This window comes from Pseudorasbora parva, chromosome 2 (genome assembly GCF_024679245.1).
Source record: "Pseudorasbora parva isolate DD20220531a chromosome 2, ASM2467924v1, whole genome shotgun sequence".
Lineage (NCBI taxonomy): Eukaryota > Metazoa > Chordata > Actinopteri > Cypriniformes > Gobionidae > Pseudorasbora > Pseudorasbora parva.
Genome location: NC_090173.1, coordinates 48,233,182 through 48,256,092, shown reverse-complemented (window position 1 = coordinate 48,256,092; position 22,911 = coordinate 48,233,182). Strand labels below are relative to the sequence as shown.

The 22,911-nt window shown below is 38.4% G+C and overlaps 1 protein-coding gene across 1 annotated transcript in view; it reads right to left on the bottom strand.

Moving 5' to 3' along the window:
• Positions 1–22,911, bottom strand: part of gcgra (glucagon receptor a) — a 108,205-nt gene that overhangs the window by 23,076 nt on the left and 62,218 nt on the right. Inside the window, exons 2-5 of the mRNA XM_067423025.1 lie at positions 11,528–11,676; positions 9,572–9,668; positions 9,256–9,363; positions 2,576–2,673 (exon numbers count right to left, since the gene is read on the bottom strand). Coding sequence (XP_067279126.1) covers positions 2,576–2,673; positions 9,256–9,363; positions 9,572–9,668; positions 11,528–11,581 — 357 coding nt within the window. The 5' untranslated portion in view covers positions 11,582–11,676. The remainder of the gene's footprint in view (positions 1–2,575; positions 2,674–9,255; positions 9,364–9,571; positions 9,669–11,527; positions 11,677–22,911) is intronic.

The following is a 22,911-nucleotide window of genomic DNA, read 5'->3' as shown; positions in this document are numbered from 1 at the left end:
ACCCTGACTGGTCTGCGGCTATGCAGCCCCATACGCAACAAACTGCAATGCACTGTGTATTCTGACTTTATTATTTTTTTAATCCTTTCTATCAGAACCAGCAATAACTTCTTGATCAATTTGAGCTACAGTAGCTCGTCTGTTTGATTGGCCAGCCTTTGCTCCCCACGTGCATCAGTGAGCCTTCCTTAGACTACTTTTGATAGATACAGAGCAAGAACACCCCACAAGAGATGCTCTGACTCTATAACCATCACAATTTGGCCATTGTCAAACTCTCTCAAATCCTTAAGCTTGCCCATTTTTCCTGCTTCTAACACATCAACTTTGAGGACAAAATTGTCACTTGCTGCCTAATATATTCCACCCACTAACAGGTGCCGAAGAGATAATCAGTGTTATTCACTTCACCTGTCAGTGGTCATAATGTTATGCCTGATCAGTGTATATAATTAACAAATAAGAAAAACTGGTAACTCCTGACATTAGCATAGATCACTGAGTGTCCACAGCCTAAACACAGGCGCTAATCTAAAGCAAAATGGTAAGCACAAAACTTCAAAAACACTACACAAACTCATCTAAACGCTCAACATAACTGAACATTAAACACTAACATTAACTAACAACATCAAAATCACATAAAATAACACTTTAAATCCTGAAATGTACTCTCCCAATGCAGTCGTCCCTCGCAAAGCATGCTACGAACTACAGATCCACTGCCCAGTTAGTTATGTCAACACAATTATTCACATAGTTTTAACACAAATTCCAATCCAATCCACCTTTATTTATAAAGCACCTTAAAAACAACACTGTTGACCAAAGTGCTGAACACAATTTACAAAGCATGATCAAAACATCAAATAGCAATAAAACACAATAAAGTCAACCCTCAAACTGATCCAAAAGCCAAAGAAAATAAATTAGTTTTGAGAGAGGATTTAAAAACAGGGAGAGACTCAGCCAGTCTAATTAATTAATTCAACTTCAACTAAAAAAAAATAGTTTTTCGTGTAATTAATTAAACTGAAATAATTGTTTGAAGTGTTACCACAATAAAACATTTATCAATCTTAGTTAATGTTAATTTGAACATTTACTAATTCATTATTAAAATCAGAAGTTGTTAAAGCAGCACTGGGAAACTTTTGCTCTCGGGGTCCCCCTACAGTTGGGAAAAAATAATGTCCTCTACTACTGCCGAAAGATCTGTCATCCTACAACAGGGGATGTCATCGCGCGTGCATATGTTGACATGACAACCCTGATAGCCCTGAACTAGTAATGCGCGGGTCGTCTCATAACCCGCGGACCCCGTATGTCTATTTAATGGTCGCGGGTGCGCGGCGGGTTGTAAAAATATATACAGTGGTGCGGGGCGGGCCAAATAACTTCATAAAAGCGGCCCGTGGGTCGGTGCAGCACTAACAGTTCCCCTGAACACTGCAGGAGGAGTTCAGAGATCTTCTGGCGGCGCGTGTGAAATGTCTTCATCCCAGGTACAGTCAGTGGCATATGTTTCAGCATGTCATATGAATATAATTTCATGGGTTTTATTTTTTTCAAACGCCAAATAATCACGATGCTCACGTTTACAAGCCAGCGTCATTATAGTAGTCTATTGGTTAGCGTTTTACAGAATCTATATGATACTTCAGTTCAATGTTTGAGTGGTAGGTAATCACCATAACAAGCATGACAGCATCAGTCGGGCACGCCTCCTTCAGCTCACGCCGACGAGAAAACGCTGGTCACATGTTGATCCTCGTCCTGCCTTTAATCCGATTACTGTTTCGTTTCTTCTTATTGCTTTCCTCCAACAAAACCTTTTCTTTCTTATTTGTCTGTGCTGCTTCGGACATGACTATATTATCTGACGAACAAAGTTGGGCTTGCACGTCTGAATTTAAGGAAGTGTGTGTGTTGGTGGAAGTGACGTATATGCCGTAAAGCAGTCGAATTTTGTAGTTCTTTTTGTTCTCTGGGTTACTACCCGAAACTCAAAGCTTAAAAGTACGATTAAAAACGATACAGACCCCATCAAGCTATGGCAGACGTGTCATTCAACCTATTTTAAGTCGATTTATCATCACAAGAGTCTTGAAAATATATTATGAAGGTTGAAAAGTTACATAGTGCTGCTTTAAAATCATTAAAATCATTATTAAAATTAGGACCTGAGACATGAACAATGAACAGTATTTTTAATTTATTAACATTTACAAAGATAAATAAACACTGTAACAAAGTCTTAAATGCACAGTAAATGCAACTAATTAACCTCCGCATACTCTGCATGAAATAAATTACATGACATTTTAGCTGAAACTTTTGCCCCAATTTGCATTTAGGGTGAATTGACACTAGTTAGCACAACAAGTCAGAGCCAGTCTTCAGATTTTGACAGATTTCACAGAACACATGTCTGATATTTTGAGCCATATCTCTTATAAGATTTTAAAAGTTGTTTAGTCCATTCCGACCTTTGGTGGTGCAGAACACAATTCAGCTTAAAAATGTTTGAGATGTTATATATATTTATTATAACGATCACCTATTTATCACATACCATTTGTGTGGGGTCACGTGACAGACATTCGCTGGTGTTCGTCTGCTTGCTATACTGTCCATCTGCATCACACTCCAGATACACGAGCCCATGTCGAACTGCACACAAACACATAAACAGATGGAGCGGTACATAAAGAGCATCATATGAGCACAAAAGAATAATCTATATATAGAGAAATATAATAATATGAAATTAGATCCATGTAAATTAGTGGAAGGAGATGGGAAGATGGAAATCTAAAAGAAGTACATTATTTAAACTGCAGCAACATATATTTTTTCACACTATAATTGACATGATTTTACTCGTACATAAATATTGTGAAAGTTGTCAGTACATATATTGCTAATATTTCACCCCCAAATAAATAAAACCTATAGCAAATCATTATAACCTGTGAAAATCTTAACTTTTGTCACATTAATCTGTCTAACTTTGAGCTGTATGTACAGATTATAATCCTCATCATCAAAGTGAAAATAATATGTAAAAACCTTCTGGAAGATCATTTAAAATGTTAAAAACTTAAATAGCAGGTTTGGAAAAATGATCAGTCCCCTGATTTAATTAATCTTAGAGCCACCTTTTGCTTTAATTACAGCCATTAAACTTTTTGGATGTGTCTTTAATATCTTAGCACACCTAGATTGGGGAATATTTGCCCATTCTCCCTTGCAGTCCACCCACATATTTTCTATCAGATTTAAGTAAGGGCTCTGACAAGGCCACTCAAGCATTCACCTTTCTATCCTTAAGCCATTGCATTGTTCTTTTGGTGGTATGTTTAGGATCACAGTCGTGTTGGGAGGTGAATAGCAGAAGGTACAGGTACTCGCAGTGGGATGCAGGTTTTCCTCAAGAATTTGAATGTGCTTGGCAGCATCCATTTTCCCTTAAATCCTGACCAATCGCCCAGTCCCCACTGAACAGAAACTCCCCCACAACATCCTGCTGCCACCAGCATGCTTCACAGTATGGTGTGTTTTGGGTGGTGTGCTGTGTTTGCTCTTTGCCAAAGATATACTGCTGAAAGAAAGAAGCCTTTCCTGAAAAGGTGCCACAATCTGTCTGTGCTATACAAAAGCACGCCATAGGAAGACTCTAATGCCATGTGCAATTATCTGATGATACATTTTGGGACTGGACTCCAAGCGCTATGGTCTCTTGGTCATTCGCTATCCTGGTTCCTCGGCGGGCTCTGGCTGCGCTTCAGCCCTCCATTTATTCAGATCCACTTGGTTCCTATTTCCTTCTTTGGTGTTTTTGTACACTGTGTTGTAAAGGGCAGGACATTGGTGGCAACTTTTTTGGTCTCAATCGTTGCGGCCAAGCATTTCAACTCTGAGACAGGCTTACTTTACAACCTGCAAGGATGTGTCTGAGAGAAGCAGGAGATGAACATAGAGTACATGATGAATCTTCCCCCAACCACTGCCTGAGGGTGAAGGTAGGACTTCATAGGTTGCCCTGAATAAGAAGCTGATTGTACTTGCCTCCATCCCCCATAATTCCCCCCAGCTAATCTCCCTTATGGTTTTCAGTTTGCCCACTGTCCTTGCTGGGCCTGGGTGACTGCTTTAACATTCTCCTCCTGATGCCAGACCTCCAGGACTACCAGTTTTCGTTGCTCCGAAGGTGTAGCCTTATTCCAACATGGTCTATTCTGACACAGACCGTCCCCTTTCCTTTGTGCTGCAAACAGTGAACGTGACACTTGAAATAGCAATAATCTACAACTAAATTATATTTAATTTAATTATAATTTAAACACGTCTGATTTGTCATTGCGTGCAAGAAATCAGCTGACATGTTTGTGATTGGCTACATTGCTCAACACGACAAAACACACTGCAAATAGAAATCTTTGATGCTCTCAAGAGCACAAACACCAAATCTGCTTAGTCCTGGGGTTGCATGAGTGCATGTGGCATGAACTATGTTAATTATTCACATAGTTTTAACATAAATGAATGAATTAAACTTCAGTAAAATATATTGTAACAACGCGTTAAAGCAAATTCATTTTATGGATGTGTTTTTATTGAACTAAATACATTACAATCGGCTAAAATGAATGCGCAGGTTACTGAACAAGAGTGCTCCCAAGTCCTGTTTCTCACACTGTTCTTGTGAATCTCGGCAGAGTTTCACACACACAAGATACCGGCAGTTCAATAGTGAACGTGCATCTCTTAAAGGGGCCACACTATATTCCCACTCGTGGAATATGGACCTCCTCCAGGTATGGTGTGGTTCTGGTGCGCTCTCAAGTCCGCATGACAGCTTTCACATTACCAGTTTTTCATATGAACTGTGCCTTGATTTAAACTGCCAGTATAAAAACTCCTTTTATTTAACATCTATGACCTTTGATACATGTCTATAGCCTGGATGCCAGCCGAACTTAGCCCCGCCCACACATTTTTTAGGTCAGGCATTTCGGTCAAGCCTCGCTCCATAGAGGAGTAATTATCCACGAACAGAAACTGTTCAGACCAATGAGATCATCAGGGCGGGCTTTAGACGATGACGGACAGATGATCAACAGAAACGTAATCATCACGTCATCAAAGGGGCTTGGATTATATTTGTTCGAATCCTAAACGGAGAGCTTGTTTGTATATGCATTCACCTTCACTATTTCACTCTGAAATGATGATCATGTTGGGTAAATACTCTGTGTATCAATAAATTATTTTATTTTTTTAGAACACCGGTAAAGAGTTGGGGCGGCAGTGGCTCAGTGGTTCATGTAGGTTGTCTACAAACCAGAAGGTTGGTGGTTCAATCCCCGGTTCCACCTGACCAAGTGTCGAAGTGTCCATGAGCAAGACACCTAACCCCAGCTGCTCCCAACGAGCTGGATGGCGCCTTACATGGCTGACATCGCCGTCGGTGTATGAATGGGTGAATGTGAGGCAAAAATGTAAAGCGCTTTGGATAAAAGCACTATATAAATGCAGTCCATTTACCAAGATCGTTTATTCCAGCACGTGTGCAGACAGGGTTGCCAAGTTTTTACAACAAAATCCGCCAACTACTAGCCCTAAACAATAGCTTCTCGGGGGTTCTCCGGGGGAAAAATGGTGTTTGGGGGGTACAATGTGTGTTATTTTGGCAAGGTTGGCTGCTAAAATTCGCACTCATGGGTCTATATATCACATAATAGTCGCTTCAACACGCGGACATAGAAAACAACCAGCGGAAAAAAACGCAGACTTGGCAACACAGTGCAGTTGAGCTCTGTCTGTTGACATTTGACAATGCGTCGCTTCGTTGCTGGTTTTATCCATTGTGCTGCGATTATGAGGCGTGTTTCAACCGAACCAGGAAAGACATCAATTGGATAGACCTACAAAGTATGACCACGTCAGGCTAACATGTTTAGTCTTCATGCTCTGAATATGGTTTCACTAGTAATAAACGTACATAATTTGTCCATACCCATGTTGATTAGAGTAACAAAAACCTAAAAACATATTAATTTAAAGTACATTTAGAACTGATAAAAATGTGATTTTTTTTTTAATCTAAAAACCATATGGACATCTCTTGTAGCTTCAAAGTCGTTGTTTTCTTAAGGACCCCTTTATGTTTTTGTTTTTGTTTTTAACCAAGGGAGTGACACTTCCTTGGTTAAGAATAAAGGTATGGCTTTATATTTTAAAAATACCTTACTGTTCAAAAATAAGGGTTTACACAACAACGATGTACTAAAAAAGAAATGTTTTTTTTTTTTTTTTGCATTACGCTGTAATAAAATGCTGTGTTATTCATGTCAGTTCGTAATATCAATTTGTAAAGAAACAATGCACGCCTTTAGACTGAACAGGTATATGTTAAATTATTACTTTATATGTTTCCTTTAATAAATTATAAATTAACAGATAATTTTATGGCTGGAAAGGTGTTTACAAAAGTATGTTACAGAATTTGTTAGGAAAGCCGATTTATTGGATGTTTATTTGTTAAAATTGTTGATTTAACCCCATTTTGATTATGCCGTTATACCTTTTGGTATAGTAGTTGTTTCCAGGGTATGAAAAATTAATTGCAAAAGGCTCAAAACAAATGAGTTCGAATTTTTTAAAAGTTCATCCTCGAACGCATTTGTGTAGTAAATGTTTTAAGGAGTTGGGCTTGTTGACAGTAGAAATAAAAAAGAGTGTATTTTATGGGATATAACACATAACATTGTTTCTAGCGTGGTTCCAAGCTATTTAGAAAACTACATTCATATGGTGAGACAACAGCAATCCCATGACACTACACTGTAAAAAATTATTTAGAAAAAAAGTTACCTGGTTGCCTTAAAATTTTGAGTTCATTGAAATTAAAATTTTGAGTTAATACAATGAACATTTTTTGAGATTTGACAGCCTTTATTAAAAGATTATTAAAAGACTTTGTAAGCATATTGGGTAATTATGTGTGTGTTATTTCTGATGACGCAGTGAAACATGCCAAATTGTGCTATTTTCATAATTTATCGAATGTTTTATGTGGTTCAGATACAAAAATATTTTGAGTTTCTATTTATTAAACTAATTTCCTTCATTGTATCAACTCAAATTTTTAATTTCAATAAACTCAAAATTTTAAGGCAACCAGGGCTGCATTTCCCGATAACGTTGTCTCTTAGCGCGCTACGAAGACTCTAAAGGTATAACTTAACTGAAGGTATACCATTTCTAGGTGTGTTCCCCGAACTATACCTTAGGAGGTCGCTTAAGGTAAACCCTCTTAAGTGCGACGTTAGCGGGTGCTGTTCGTGGTGGCGGTGCTGAATTGGCTTATATCGATGGCTCAATAATTGATTATTTACTCTATGCAGGGGCTGTTTCACTGCGTTATGCGAAAAAAAAATATGTTCTTTATAAAAGAAGCACTTCAGAAATAGTTGAACTTTCATTTTTCATACAAAATTGCACCTACATTTTACATAATTCCGAAATGAGTGCACGAACCAGCAATCTCATGAGCATCATGCGCCATTTAAATTATTACAATATATTTTCCACAGTGTCTTGATTTACTCCACAACCAGGGATGATTGCCCATGTAGCAGCTGCATCACATTATTGTGTTTATCAGTGGTTCTCAAGCCTGTCCTGGGGACCCCTCACCACTGCACATTTTGCATGTCTCCCTCATCAGACACCCAATTCAAATCTTAGAGTCTCTACTAATGAGCTGATGATTTGAATCAGGTGTGTTTGATGAGGGAGACATGCAAAATGTGCAGTGGTGAGGGGTCCCCAGGACAGGTTTGAGAACCACTGGTGTATATGACTAATTTATATTATTAGATGGCCTAGTCAATAAAAACGCAACACACAAAACATATAATCAGATGCTACTATATGACCGATAAAAAAGAAAGAAAGACAAGAGCCGCCAGCAGCTGATTTCAGGGCTGAGGGGGTAGCTGTGTCTCGACAAAGTTGGTCCAACAAGATCTAAAAACTGCTGAATTTGCTTTCGTGGTAGGCGAAATTTCTTTTAATAGCAGCTTCTGACATGGCCAGGGGACTAAAGTTTTCATGTATGACATAGTGCACATACACTAAATGGCTCCGCAGACGGCGCCGTCTTTGATTTAGCACAATTCTATTCGCAGCCAAAGTTTGACTAAACACTCTTCCACAATCATTCCCTTTAAATAGACTCCTAAGCCTTTCCTGTCTAATGGTTTGCCAGCTGATGTACCTTTGGATAATATCATTAAAAAGCTAACAACCATCAGGGTTTGTAATGAAATTTTTTATGACAATTTTAATCCTTGCATAAATTTTTTTAAATAAATAAAAAAACTAACAAAAAAACAAAACAAAAACAAAAGCAATTCAACTAGCCTTACTGAACACTAGGTGTATACTGCAACTTCGGAATTATATTCGTATATAGACTGACATATAAAGAAGCTTTTTACACAGTGGTGGCCACTAGTGGAATGAACTGTTAATAAGGATAAGGTATTGCTAAGAGTGGTCCAGACCAACCTTACGAAAGTATGACTTACAGAAGGTATTCTTAACTAAGTTCGTTTCGGGAAACACATATTAACGTTAAGGGATACCTTAAGGTATAACTTAAGAATGACGTAGAGTTAAGAACGTTTCGGGAAATGCAGCCCTGGTTATTTACTTTTTTAAGTTAAACCAACAAAAACCACCACAAATTTTTTACAGTGTAGGGATATGAATTTTAATATTTGTACATGCAAATTCAAGAGTTGGAGTTTGGAAAAATAAAATGTTTTTATACAAAAGTGCTATTGCATGAATAAATTACCAGTCTCAATAAGGGAGTTAAGAATTTGGGGAGTTTTAAAAGATTGGTTAAAAAATTTGGTGATGCTAGATAGGTATTGTTTAAATGTGAATTGTGTTTAAAAGTAGTATTTGGTTAGGAGATACTATTTTTTTCTGTCACTACTACTCTCATACTTTATTAACATTGAGGTATGCAATGGAAATAAGCCAGTGGCTTTGTGTTTTTATCCTTGACATTTTTTGAAGTGTATTGGATACCTGTTGTTTTGTACAGTTTTGTGAACTCATCAAATTAATTTTAATTTAATTCAATTCTTAATAGTCCCAAAATATCTTTCTTTCATTTGGTGTGAATGACATGACCTAGAATTGTTATAAATGTAAATGTTATATTTACAGTACCTTCCTTGTGCCAGGGCAGGTACCAGGGACAGGCCACACTCACTGTAGTATTGGGCAGAGCATCTGGCCAACAGGCATACTTATCAAACGTTCGGTTGCACACAATACCTGGAAAACAAACATTGACGTTAAAAACTCCTAGTCTTTGCTTGCTCTGCTGGACAGGATCTGTATGTGACATGACTCGTAATCTGAGGGCTCAGCGCTGTTTTGTAACACACATCCCTTAACAGCACTGTGCACTTTAATCATTGCTGAATTTACACACCAACTATGACTCAAGCCAAGCCTTGTGGAAGGACACGGAACAACTCACCCGTCATCGGCGGATCTCTGCTGATATTTCGAAAACATTCATCTCTGTACATCATCCATCTTGCCATCAAAGTTTTGAGGGGTACAGCAGAAGACACCTGTAAGATCCAATTAGTGAGACCGCATGGAAAGGTTAAAATGTTGTCACTATTTGTACTCACTCATGTCACTTGAAATAATATAATAATTACAATTTACTTTAGGAAACACAAAAGAAGTTAGCTAATGCCTAATCTTATCTTCAGTGAGTTGCATAATGCTCAGACTCTTAGCCAACTCGAAAAAGAGCTGGGAGGTACATGTTGCCTTTCTGTTTGTTCTCGGCTTTTTTAAATATATCTGACTAAATGTTAGCACAAATGTATTAATCAAAAAATGTAGTTGTACTGAACAGATAAAAAAGGTAGAGAGAAAAAAATCAGGACTTTTTAAAAAAGCAGGACTTTTACTTTAAAAGTATTTAAAATCTTTTTAAATCTTTTAAAATCCTTTTAAATCTTTAAAATATGTTTTAATAATAGGTTGTTCAGGGATAACATTATGACCACCTTCCTAAAATTGCGTTGACCAAAACAGCCGTGACCCGTCAGGGCATGGACTCCACTAGACCCCTGAAGGTGTGCTGTGGTATCTGGCACTAAGATGTTAGCAACAAATCATTTAAGTCCTGTAAGTTGCGAGGTGGTCTTTTTTTCAGCACATCCCACAGATGCTCGATTGGATTGAGATCTGGGGAATCTGGAGGCCAAGTCAACGCCTCAAATGCGTTGTTGTGCTCCTCAAACCATTCCTGAACAATTTTTGCTTTGTGGCAGGGCGCATTATCCTGCTGAAAGAGCCACAGCCACCAGGGAATACCGTTTCCATGAAAGGGTGAACATGGTCTGCAACAATGCTTAGGTAGGCGGTACGTGTCAAAGTAACATCCTCATGGCAGGACCCAAGGTTTCCCAGCAGAACATTGCCCAAAGCATCACACTGCCTGGTGCTTTGATCCATTCGTCTAGTCATCACAATTTGGCTCTTGTCAAACTCAAATCCATTTTTCCTGCTTCTAACACATCAACACATCCACATCTGAGGACAAAATGTTCACTTGTTGCCTAATATATCCAACCTACTAACAGGTGCAGTGATGAAGAGATATTCAGTGTTATTCACTTAATCGTCATAATGTTATGCCTGATTTGTGAATTTGTCAAGCGTTAAAAAGTACATTTTGATGTGTTGACTAACATACCAAAGCACATTTAAAGTACCTGCTTATAATTTGAACAGTACTGTGGTAATTTGTTACTTTTAAAAAGACTAAATTGTAACGTCATCATTTCAAAATACATACAAGTTTCAATAGAAATTACATTAAAGTATATTTCAGTTTACCAATAATACCATAAGTCCTACTTAAGTGTGTCAAAAAGCAGCTAATTGCATTTAATTTACGTTTAAACTATAACACTTTTTATTTAATTGCAATTACCATTCAATTAGGAGTCTGAAAGCAAAATCTTCCCTTAAAGTATATTATTTCCATATTAAGTGTTTTTTGTTGTTGTTGTTTTTAAGTATAATAAAGTATACTTCTTTTTCACAAGGACAGGGTCTAGTCAAGCCCCTGTTTGGGAGACAATTTGGTGACCAGATGTCCAGATAAAATCAGGACAGTCCTGATTATATGAGCCATGCCCCAAGTCCTGATGGAGTTACTGGACGACATTTATCCCAATAATTTCATTTTAGCCTTAGTCTGATTATATAAATAAATGCTTTAAACTGATATCGGTAACAGAAAGTATTATATAAAGAGTACAACCACTACTTCCTCTTCAGAATAACAGTAACAAACATGCAGTGAGCACGTGTGTAAATGCACAATTGGCTGAACAATTATTTCACGGTCATCTGATCATCTTAAGAGACGGTAAGAGAAAACAGAGAAAGGGGAATAATCTCTGACCTGAATGCAGGAGGAGAAAGTGAGTAGGGTCAGAAGGAGGAATACTTGTGACATCCCTTAGTCCTGCTGCTGCTGGCACTGGGAGGGGAGCCGAGGGTCCAAAGGGATATGCTCACCTCATAGGAAGGCTTCAGCTGTCACCACACAACCTAAACCACAGAGGAGACAAACAGAGAGGTCAACACGTTATCAAACAGCATTATCTGTCATATATACAATATACATGTAGTATATTCAAATTTGTGATTTTAAAAATACAAATAGTGTATACATTTACTGTTCAAAAATAAGGGTTTACACAACAACGATGTACTAAAAAAGTAAAAGGTTTTTCTTTGCATTACGCTGTAATAAAATGCTGCGTTATTTATGTCAGTTGTAATATCACATATAATATTGAAACAATACATGTCTATAGACTAAACAGGTAATACTCATGACGTCGCCATTTTCACACCATTTTTACACAGAGACAAAGAACGGACAAAATGCATTAAATATTTTCAGTTTTGTGTGAACAGCCCCTGAGGCTCTTCTGCTCACCAAGGCTCCATTTACTTGATCAACAGAAATATTGTAAAATATAATTGCAATTAAAAATTCTGTTTCTTAATATATCTGATATATATTTTTACAGGATTTTGTAATGAATTGAAGACATTAATTTTAAGTGATGAATATATGTGACCTGTGCTGGCAAATTGAGTCACAATGAGCAAATAATAAAAATAAAATAAAAACTTCTCTCTATTAAAAAACTTTGATTTGTATGATTTGTTGGAATATGACAAACAATGAAAAGAAAGAAAAATTAATGAATGAATGAATGAATGAATGAATGAAAGAATGAATGAATGAATGAGCTACATAGGTTAGAAGTTGACAGAGTCAGCTTTTCAATTGTGAGAAAACAAAGTTAAAGTTTTCTGAAGGTTCCAAAAGAAAATCACCTAGCAACCACCTTAAAGGAATTGTATGTAAGAAATCTATTTCAGCTAATCATAAAATGGCCCTAATATGTCACTAGACATTAAGAAATCATGTTAATTTCAAATACATATATCACTGACAACAGTAGTCCAGCCAGGATATTGTCATTTAAAAGTTGTTGTTGCAGCCCTCAACTGATGTTGATGTTGACATGTTGTGTTTTGGCCTGAAGCTCCGCCCTCCACCTATCGACCAATCACGAACTCAGTAGTGGTTCAAGGGTTGCCAGATCTGCTCTAGTTACCACAGCTGCAGATCTACAAACGTTCTGGCTGGATCTTGCAGTCTATTTGGCAACCTCGAGTCAGGGGGGAGGGGGAAGTGGATACACCGCTCTACAGTCATTTGAAAGTGATTGCAGTACTAGTTTTGGCCACAATCTTACAAACACTTCCCTTTAAAATCCCTGGTAATAACAGCAAATTTGGCTGTCATTTGGCACATCAAGTCAAAACCAAATAAAATATATATAAAACTTTTCTTTTTCATGATACCACAAATGTTTAATTAACATTAAAAAAAAAATGCCTACCTATATAGATCTACCCAGGGACGTGCACAGGGGGGTTGCTCAGGTTGCCCGGGCAACTGCCCATTTGCCCTTCTCGACTCACGTTGCCCTTCCGAGGTGGAAAAAAATAAAATAAAAAAATCGTACAATGGATGCAGAATTTCACGTAGGCCTAGATACAAAAAAATAAAAAATAATAAAATAAAAAAAATAAAAAAAATCGCAAAGCCTCATTCACTTCCATATTCGGGTACCCGTCTGAAAGTGAAAGTCAAGCAATTGCTTGGGGCCCCGAGCTGGCCTGGGGCCTCAAGACAACGACAGGTTAAGAATAAAATGCAACGACAAACTGCTTGAGAGCCCCTTTCATAGTCAATGCAGTAAAGTGCAATGACACTGTTATCGGAATCCCCCTCAAGGGGGCCCTCTCAGTCGTCGCTGACAGCAGCCACCCAACCACGCGATCTCTGCTGCCGGCAAATACAAAACCTCCTCATGAAGTGGAATTATGCTTTAGGAATCCAGAAAAGAAAAAAAAGAAAAAACAAGATAGTGGTAAGTGATAAATTACACTATATAAAATAACTCTATTTGTACAAAAATGGTGTAATTTTGCAGCAGGTAGGCTAGCAAAAATATGTTTATGTTAGCTTACGTTACCTGTCTGATGGCAAATGCTGCTTGTTGTAACCAACAGTAAGTGCAACTTTTTTTCCAAACGGACGGAATATGGTTACATTGTAATATGTTTTTTAACGGGATAAGGAAGACGCAGATCTGTTCCAGAATAACTGTTTATCGTTTTTAATGACATAAAATTGCTATAGCTTTGTAATAGGTTTTGATGAAAGTGGCATAGCATGCTATAGGCTACTAACTATTTTTATACTATGCATAAATAACCTGGAATAGTTAATATAGCATTAATTATTATTATAAACATTATTTAACCAGAAAGAGGCAGAGGAACATGATTTTTTTTCCATAACTTATCTTAATGTGCTAGTGTCGGGATATACTAAACAGTTTATGTAAATATGATATTATTTTTATAAGTTACCAATGGATCTTGAACAGTTACTTTATTCTGTGTGGAAATGTTTACACTGTTGCATTTTGAAGTACAGTATCAGGACAACACACATGTTTTACTGTTACTGTTTCTTAAATATTTAACAAGGTATTAGTCATCTGTTGCAACTTTATAATAGCCTAACCATCCAGATAATGTTTATAGACAGTTTGCAAACCAACTAGTAACCCTTAACAAAGTGTTAGGAATATTTGGTCTGTCTATCTATGTAATGTTTATAGATGTTTTAAAAATGGTTTCTTAAAATTTTACTTTTTTTTTTTTTAATCATTAACCGTTTATCTATAGAAGGTTAGCCATGTCCATTTTGCTTGGGGTCCCCAAAATCCTTCTAACCGCCCTGGCTGAGCCTGCATGAGCGGCACTAGAAGGAGATTGTCGCGGTTGTCGAGTGAGACTTAACGTTGTCGGAAAGGTATAACAAACGGACGATCATAAACTGTTGATGGCAGTTAAATTAATATTGTCTTTTTTTATTAGACTATTGATATTGACTGGTTTGAGTTCTTTATTGGTATAGGCAAGGGAAATGGCCTCAAACGCACCATAATGCAGGAAATCACATCTACGAAATAAAAAAAAATTCTTGGGGGAGAAACCCCCAAACCCCACTGCAAAAAATAGCCCCACCTATTATATTTTTCCTGAGCAGAACATAAATACCACTAGGGGGCATTGAAATAATAATGATAATGGCAATAACAATAATATGTAAGTGGACAGATGGTGGGGGGGGGTGCCCTTTTTTAGGTCAGAGCAACTGCCCCTCAAAAATCCTGTGCACGTCCCTGGATCTACCTGATGGTATGGATCTGATGGTACACATCAGATGTTTTTCCCCAACAGTTAACAAAACGTTCACTTAAGACATAACAGATAATGGGAACTCTCCTAGACAAATATTGAAATACTTTAATTATGTGTATATCAGATCTGTCAGTCAGCACATGTAAGATCATTTTGTTGCATTTCATTTATTCAGACTCAACGATACCACTCTTGTGCTGAGAGCATTTTTCAAGGTACGCATCTCAAAAAAACAAAAATAAAGACACTTTTAGATGTGTAATTGCTATTTGGAGCATTGGGATCTCATCTCTAGATGAGGGCTTAATGAACTTATTTTTGTGAAAACCACAAATTCAACCAAAATGTTTCACCTTTTTTTCCTGTAGCTCGTAATTAGCCCGTGCCTCATTTTGCCAGCGCGGCCCACATATACAGGTAACAAAATAAAATGATTGTAATGTGTCATAACATTTTGCTCATTTTCCCCATCCCCACTCCCAAGACAAGTCTGAGAACCAGAACTAATGTTGGCTATTTCTGCTGATTAAAGCGACAAACATTATGTTGAGTAGTAATGGGAGCAGTGTGGGCCTCATTGGCTCCCTAAACTTATTCCACTGTTTGCTAAATGTGAGCAATCAGGATAGCATACAAGAACGAAAAATGTTTGCAGTTCAATTAAGACATGGACTACTGATCTACAGTACAAAAACAACAGGCTCATTATCTCACTCCAGACAGAGTGCAGAAGCTTCTGGGCAAAGGAAGGTCACGACTGTTGACCATGTCACTGTCTTTGCTCTGAGCTCTTCCTTGCATGATGAAGCAGATAGTTGCGGACAGAATGCACTAACCCTTACACAGCATTCAGCTCAATTACTTGCGTGGGTTTAGGGAGAGGTGATGTTAGAACAGAACATGATGGTAAAAGATATGATCACAGTACAGATATAGACTCTAGTGAGCTGCTTACATGGGACACAAATTAAAGGGATAGTACACCAAACAATGTTCTGTGGAACATAAAAGAATATATTTCTAACCAAACAGTTCTGGCACCCGATCACACATACACCCCCCAATAAACGAAATCCGAACATGCTTGGGTGTGACATGAGGGTAAGTATGGTGACATCTTTTTATTTGTTTTATTTTTATCTTAATGAATCACAGGCAAGATAACTTTAGTAGGATGTAATCACAAAATGCACTGCTAATTTAATAAATAGGATAAATCTATTTATCCTATGAGCTCAATTTAATAAATAGGATCAATTCAAAATAACATGCTACTCTTTTTTGTGATATCTTTATATGACAATAGTAAGAGTCATGTGCTAGTATGCTAATACGAATACATATTGTACATACAAAAACAACACAAAAAAACGCTTTAATAAAAATGTCAATCTAATTATAATATGACAGTTTAATTGAATATTTGTGTATAATGTGTATTTTCATATTAATTAAGACAATCAGACTATTAGTTTAGCAACACGCTAAGATCCAACTACTGAAATCAGTTCCGTTTTCACAAACTACTTGTGACACAAAGTGTTGGTGCATACATGCAGGTTCTTGTTTTAAGTAGGAGGCTGCCTACTGAACAGCACAACACATTCTCACACCCAACTCGTCACATATGGACGCTTGACCAGGACCCCTTGTCGTCACTTTTCAACGAACTGGGCATACCTTTATCGTCAATTTTCGACGCGCTGGGTGCTCCATTCATTTCAATGAGAAACCTTTGGCGTCATACACAGACGCATTTAATTCTTTGCGTTTGTAAAAGCAGACATGATTTTATTAATATTTAAAGGCTACTTTTATATTTTGGAGCAACTAACCCAACTCCTACCCTAAACCTACCCACATCTTAACAATATAAAACACATACCAGGCAAATAAAGTCACATGTATCTATTGCAAAATTTGACCAAAACAGTATAAAAGTATTAGCTCATGTTGCATTCCAAGTCTTCTGAAGTCATACGATATCTTCATGTGAAGAACTGAGTTGATCTTGATGTTTTAATCGCTGAAATGATGATCCCGCTGCCCCGTGAACGAACTCATTAATATCTCATTCAAATTATTCAAAAGACTCCTGAGCATTACGTGATCGGTCACACACGAGAGCCAATGACATTTTACAATCGATGCTGACGTAATGACGCAATTGGTCACAAGACATATGAGAGCCAATGCAATTTCACTATGAAATCTGAAGTACGGGCGGCAATATTTGAAATTTGATGTGTTCGTGATCTTCGGCGTATGGAGATGCTGATCGCTTTTGGGGATTTTCTTCGTGCAAATCAATCGTTTGGCCTCGGAAAACTTGGATTATTTAACTTTTTTAACTCGTGGATGCAGTCGTATGTTATATCCTGTGTTTTATATCATGTTCAGACAAATGGGTAGGTTTAGGGATGGAGTGGGGTTGGGTTACATGTTAAAATGTGTATAAATAAAATAAATGTAAATGAAATCATATTAAAAGTGTCTAAGTTGAGTAAATAAAATAAATGTAAATTAAATTATGCTTGCTGATTTAATTGAGAAGCACTCCAACATGTCATAATGGCAAAATTATAAAACCAATAAATAATTTCAATAAATAAATCCAAAAATAAATTTAACCATGACAATAATATTCCCATTTACAGTGCGTCTGTGTATGACGCCAAAGGTTTCTCATTGAAATGAATGGAGCACCCAGCGCGTCGAAAATTGACGATAAAGGTACGCCCAGTTCGTTGAAAAATGACGACAAGGGGTCCTGGTCGAGCATCCATATGTGACGAGTTGGGTGTGAGAATGTGTTGCAACAGCAAGGTAACTCACTATGTTGGCATTGTGAAGTGTAGTAACAGTTACTCACCTGGTTATTGATCCACATCCCACCCCCACTTCAGCCGTTGTCGGAGAACAGAACGAAATCTGAAACGTTTCTGCAAAAAACACCTTTAACATGGAAACATTTTTGGCTAAAACGTTTCAAATTCCATTCTGTTCCAGTCTCTGGGCAGGTTGGGGCAGGCATGTCACTTAAATTACCTTTTGACTTTAAAATAAATTATGTTCATGGAGAAATCATTTATAATAAACGCTGCAATATTCCATAAAAATATGAATTATTAATATTGTTCATTTGACTTCATTTGCACTTGTTATTTTTAATTAAAATAACTTCTCCTCCCTCCAGCTCATCCCTTCTCTTCTCTGATGATGTGATGGTGGGAAAACCTGTCACTCACATGAGATCCACCCATTGCAGACCACAGCCATCATCCCATCCAATTAATTCCCCATGGACAAAATCAAGACCTGCCCTACATTTTTTCTTGTTTTAGATGCTGTTTCTCTTGGATATACGTCACAGCAGGGAAGCTATTCATTAGTAGAATTTTACATTGTTGACTACTATTGTGATGAGTTGTGTAATGGCGTAATGTGGGTGAGAACAGTAGACATTAAATAACACTGTGTGCATTCATGGTAATCATGCTACTACAGATTCACTATCACTGTTTAACTTCACGGTAAGAAGAAAATGTTATGGTTATTAATAACAGCACTTAAGATAGTTCATGCAGGGGTACAGAAAAATTAGAGTGACACATGCCCGAAGCATCTCACCCATGCATTCCCATGCACCACTGGACACTCAGGAAGGACGCACAATGAAACAAGCTTCCACAATATGGCACAGGGCAGAGACAATTAGAGAGGATTATGCTATTAAAGTCCTTATCTGAATCCTATGGTTTTGATGATGAGCCTAAAGAGCATTAAGAAAAAGACCGCATTAGTGTGAAATTAGATTCTGGACTTGTAGGTGAGCTGCAGTGCAAAATGAATACAATCAGTATTTTAGTTTTCCATTAAAAATATACAAACATCCTTACACCAAGCTGAATTTTCTTGAATTGTGTAAAATGTATTTTCTTTCTGAGAGTTAATACTGCGCAGACCGAGCAACGTATGATAGAAGAAAAAGAAAAAAAACACATGAGTGAATCAAAAGCATAAGGAGTCATTTGCTCTCACTGCACTCGTTGTCATATGGACAAGCCTTCCATTAACAACTACTACTATTACTTACTATTGATTCACATGGCTTTACGACATCGTAAATCATCGACATCAAAACACAGCGAATCCAGCGCATTCATGCAGTTCGCCATAAGTATAGACGTGATTACAAACGAGCAAAAATATTTAAAAAATATAATTAAAAAATAGGATCTCAAGTCTGTGTTCATCTTGCTGACCCTGCCCCCAACTGCTGACGCAAGCAGTTCTTACTTCTAGCCCAGCAACGTTTTAGTGCTACTTAAGAACCACTTTTCCGGGCTCGGAGCTGGTGCTTTGGGTGTGGAAACACAAAGAACCGATTTGAAACTAGGTTCTGGCACCGAACTAGCACCAGCACTGCCTTGGTGGAAACGGGGTAGAAGTGAACCAAGTGAAAAAGGACCCAGTTTTCTTTACGTTCATACTGTCCCTGTAACTGAAAGAGGGCTCAGATCCTTTTTGGTCCACTTTAGTAAGAATGTGGTCTCGGACCCCTTTGTGTTCAGACTGTTGCTTTCTGGATCTAGTCCAGTTCAGTATGTGATGGCTTTTACACATTTAATATGTGATACTGCATATTCTTACACTAGCTCACACATCCACTTTTGTAACTAACATTTATTTTGAATAATTTTCCTTGATTCATTCAATTTTATTGATAACATGATAATTATAACATTTTTGGTAGCATAGGCTACAAAAAATAAACAATACAATAAAATAATAAAAGAAAGATTCAAATGAAATAAACTGCTTTAAATTTTCCAGGTAAAGTATAGATATGCCTAAGCAGCATTCAAGTAAGAAAGGAGAGGAGAGACACTCGTCAATGTTTTCCAGGCACTCGTCAATGACGTGCTGGGAGACATGGTAGATCAGTTCATATAAGTTTACCTGGATGACATATTGATTTTTTCTTCGCCTCTCCAGGAACATGTCCAGCAGATGAGTGCTCCAGAGGCTGCTAGAGAATGGGCTTTTTGTCAAGGCGGAGAAATGCGCGTTTCATGCACAGTCTGTTCCGTTTCTTGGGTATATCGTCTCACCCGAAGGGAATGCGCATGGACCCCGACAAGGTTAAGGCTGTAATAGATTGGACAAGCCCAGATTCCCACAAGGCCCTGCAGAGGTTTCTGGGATTCTGCAATTTTTATTGACGATTCATTCGAAACTTCAGCCAACTAGCCGCGCCTCTGACAGCCTTGACATCCCCCGTCCACATCCAGGTGGTCTAGTGTAGCCGAAGCTGCATTTACCAAACTGAAGAGCCGTTTCGTTTCAGCTCCAATTCTCGTTGCCCCTGATCTATCACGTCAGTTCGAGGTGGAGGTCGATGCGTCAGAGGTGGGGGTAGGAGCGGTTCTGTCCCAGCGCTCTTCCTCGGATGACAAGATGCACCCGTGCGTGTTTTACTCCCATCGTTTGTCGTCAGCTGAACGTACTTACGACATTGGCAACAGAGAACTATTGGCAGTCAAACTAGCATTGGAAGAATGGCGCCATTTGTTAGAGGGAGCGGGGGTTCCTTTTCTTGTCTGGACGGATCACAATAATTTGGAGTATATCAGATCCCCTAAAAGACTTAACTCTAGGCAGGCTCGGTGGGCTCTTTTTTTCGAAATTCGAAACTCGTACTGTCCGGGTTCTAAGAACATACAAGAAAACCCGATGCTTTATCTCGTATTTTTGACCGATCCGAACGCCTGACTACTCCCGAGTGCATTTTTACGGAGAAACTCATAATCTCCACACTCACATGGGAGGTCGAATTGAAGTTCAGAACGGCCTTAGAAGGGGTAACGCCTCCGTCCGGCAGACCACCAGGTCGATTATTTGTGCCAGAGGGATTACGGTCCGACGTCATCAGATGGGGCCATTGTTCCAATGTAGCATGTCATCCAGGGGTCAGTCGAACCAATTTTATGGTCAACCAACGATAACTTGTTGAAAACATGAAATAACTTGTTGAAAACATGAAAACAATGAAAACATTTCAGAGATTCCTGGGGCATATGGCATCCTTGGAGTTATAACACTTGGGTTGATGCATATGAGACTGCTTCAGCATTGGCTTCCGACTTGAGTCCCAAAACAGGCATGATGCAGCGGCACACATGGGGTGGCCATGGTAACAATTTGGCATTGTTTATTCAAACCTTGAACAGATCTTTCATTTCTATGGATAAGTGCAACAGACACACAGCATTGGACTCCTAGACAGCACCTGGACTGCAGTACAACATCAACTGCCTCAAGCGTATATACTCAAGCGTATATACTGTAAATCACCATGGTGGTTTATGCTCACAACGCATGTCGCAACTCTTCCGTCATATCCTCTTCTGGAGTCAGGTGCAACTGGAGTCACTGCAGGCCCCTCACATCCCAGACAGACTCTATAGTGCAGCAGACAAGCTTTAACAATGAGTTACACTACCATCCTTAGTTAGTCTAGCTGATCTGGAATCCAATTCGATTAAATTCAATTAACTTTATTGTCCCTAATGGGGAAATTTGTCTTGGACTTGTGCCCCTCTCGGCACAGATGCGCTGGCACATAGCTGGCCCAGAGGTATTTGCAAGTATGGGTTTCCTCCAGTGCACCTGATTCTAAAAATATTGTGCAAAGTCAGGGAGGATAAAGATCAAGTCTTGAAGTTTGCATAATGCTGGCCCACCTGGTCATGGTAAATACCCCTGAGGAAGGACCTTTTTGCTCACGAATGGGGCTAAATCTTGCATGGAAGACTTTAGCGTGTTATCACCAGTGGTGTTATACACCATCACTCAGGCTAGAGCGCCCCCTACGAGGCAGGCCTGTGCACTGAAGTGGAGTCTGTTCGCTAACTTGTGTCTCCTCCATGGGGAAGACCCACCGAGATGCAGTCGGGTCATTGCTTTCCTTCCTGCAGGAGAAGTTGGATACATGCCTTGAGGTTTGTCCAGCATACTCTCACGTGATCCTGAGATCCTGGCCAGACTACATGCAAGATCCCACTACTTCTTTAGGGACCAAATAGTGAGCTTGCAAGTGCTGCCATGGGATGAGGCAGACCCAGCTTTGTCATTTCTGTTTCCAATGTCCAGTACCCTGCGTGTTTACTTGAACCACATGCACGGCTTCATAAGTTCTGAGCAGCACTTTATCTGTTTTTGGAGACAGCAGAAAGGGAAGGATGTCTCCAAACAGAGCACAACCCTTTGGATTGTGGATGCCATTGCCTAAGCATACCTGGCCCAATGCATACCATGCTTCTTAGGAGTGTGTTGCATTATCCTGGGTTCTAACAAATGATGCCTCTCTAACAAACATTATGGCCAATCGTGTTTTCTGGATTAAAGTAGTCATAAAATAAGAAATAAATTTTTTCTTGGATTTTCCTTTTAAGAGGTCTTTGTACTTCTACATCATTGCCTCTTTATCCCTGCCCACCGATTTGTGTATGTCATGTAGTAGTAGTAGTAGTGAGAAGCAAACACAGGATTACTCCAGCAACAAAACAAAAGAGATGCCTCTGAGGATTGCAAGATGTTTGAAGTGCTAAATTGTGGAAAAACAGTCTTTGGATTGCCTTCCTTGTGATGCTAATACTAATAAAGCTTGGATCAGTAAGACAATTCATTTGATCGCTTTGATTCATTTTTAAACAAAGCAAAATACAAATAAAAGATGATGCAGTGCTGACTATGTTGGATCTGCCAGTAATGTTGCAACATACAAGTGTGAGTAACTGTGTTTTACAATGTGTCACTATTGCTTTGTCTGTTACTGATTGTTTGATATGTACTGAGTAATTATACTTTAGCGAATAATTGTGATTTGCTAGTCCTTCCCTTGCATCGGCAGGTTTTTTTTTGTTTTTTTTTGTTATTATTTTGATCTAAACCAATACTGACTCAAAGCTTCAGTGAGCG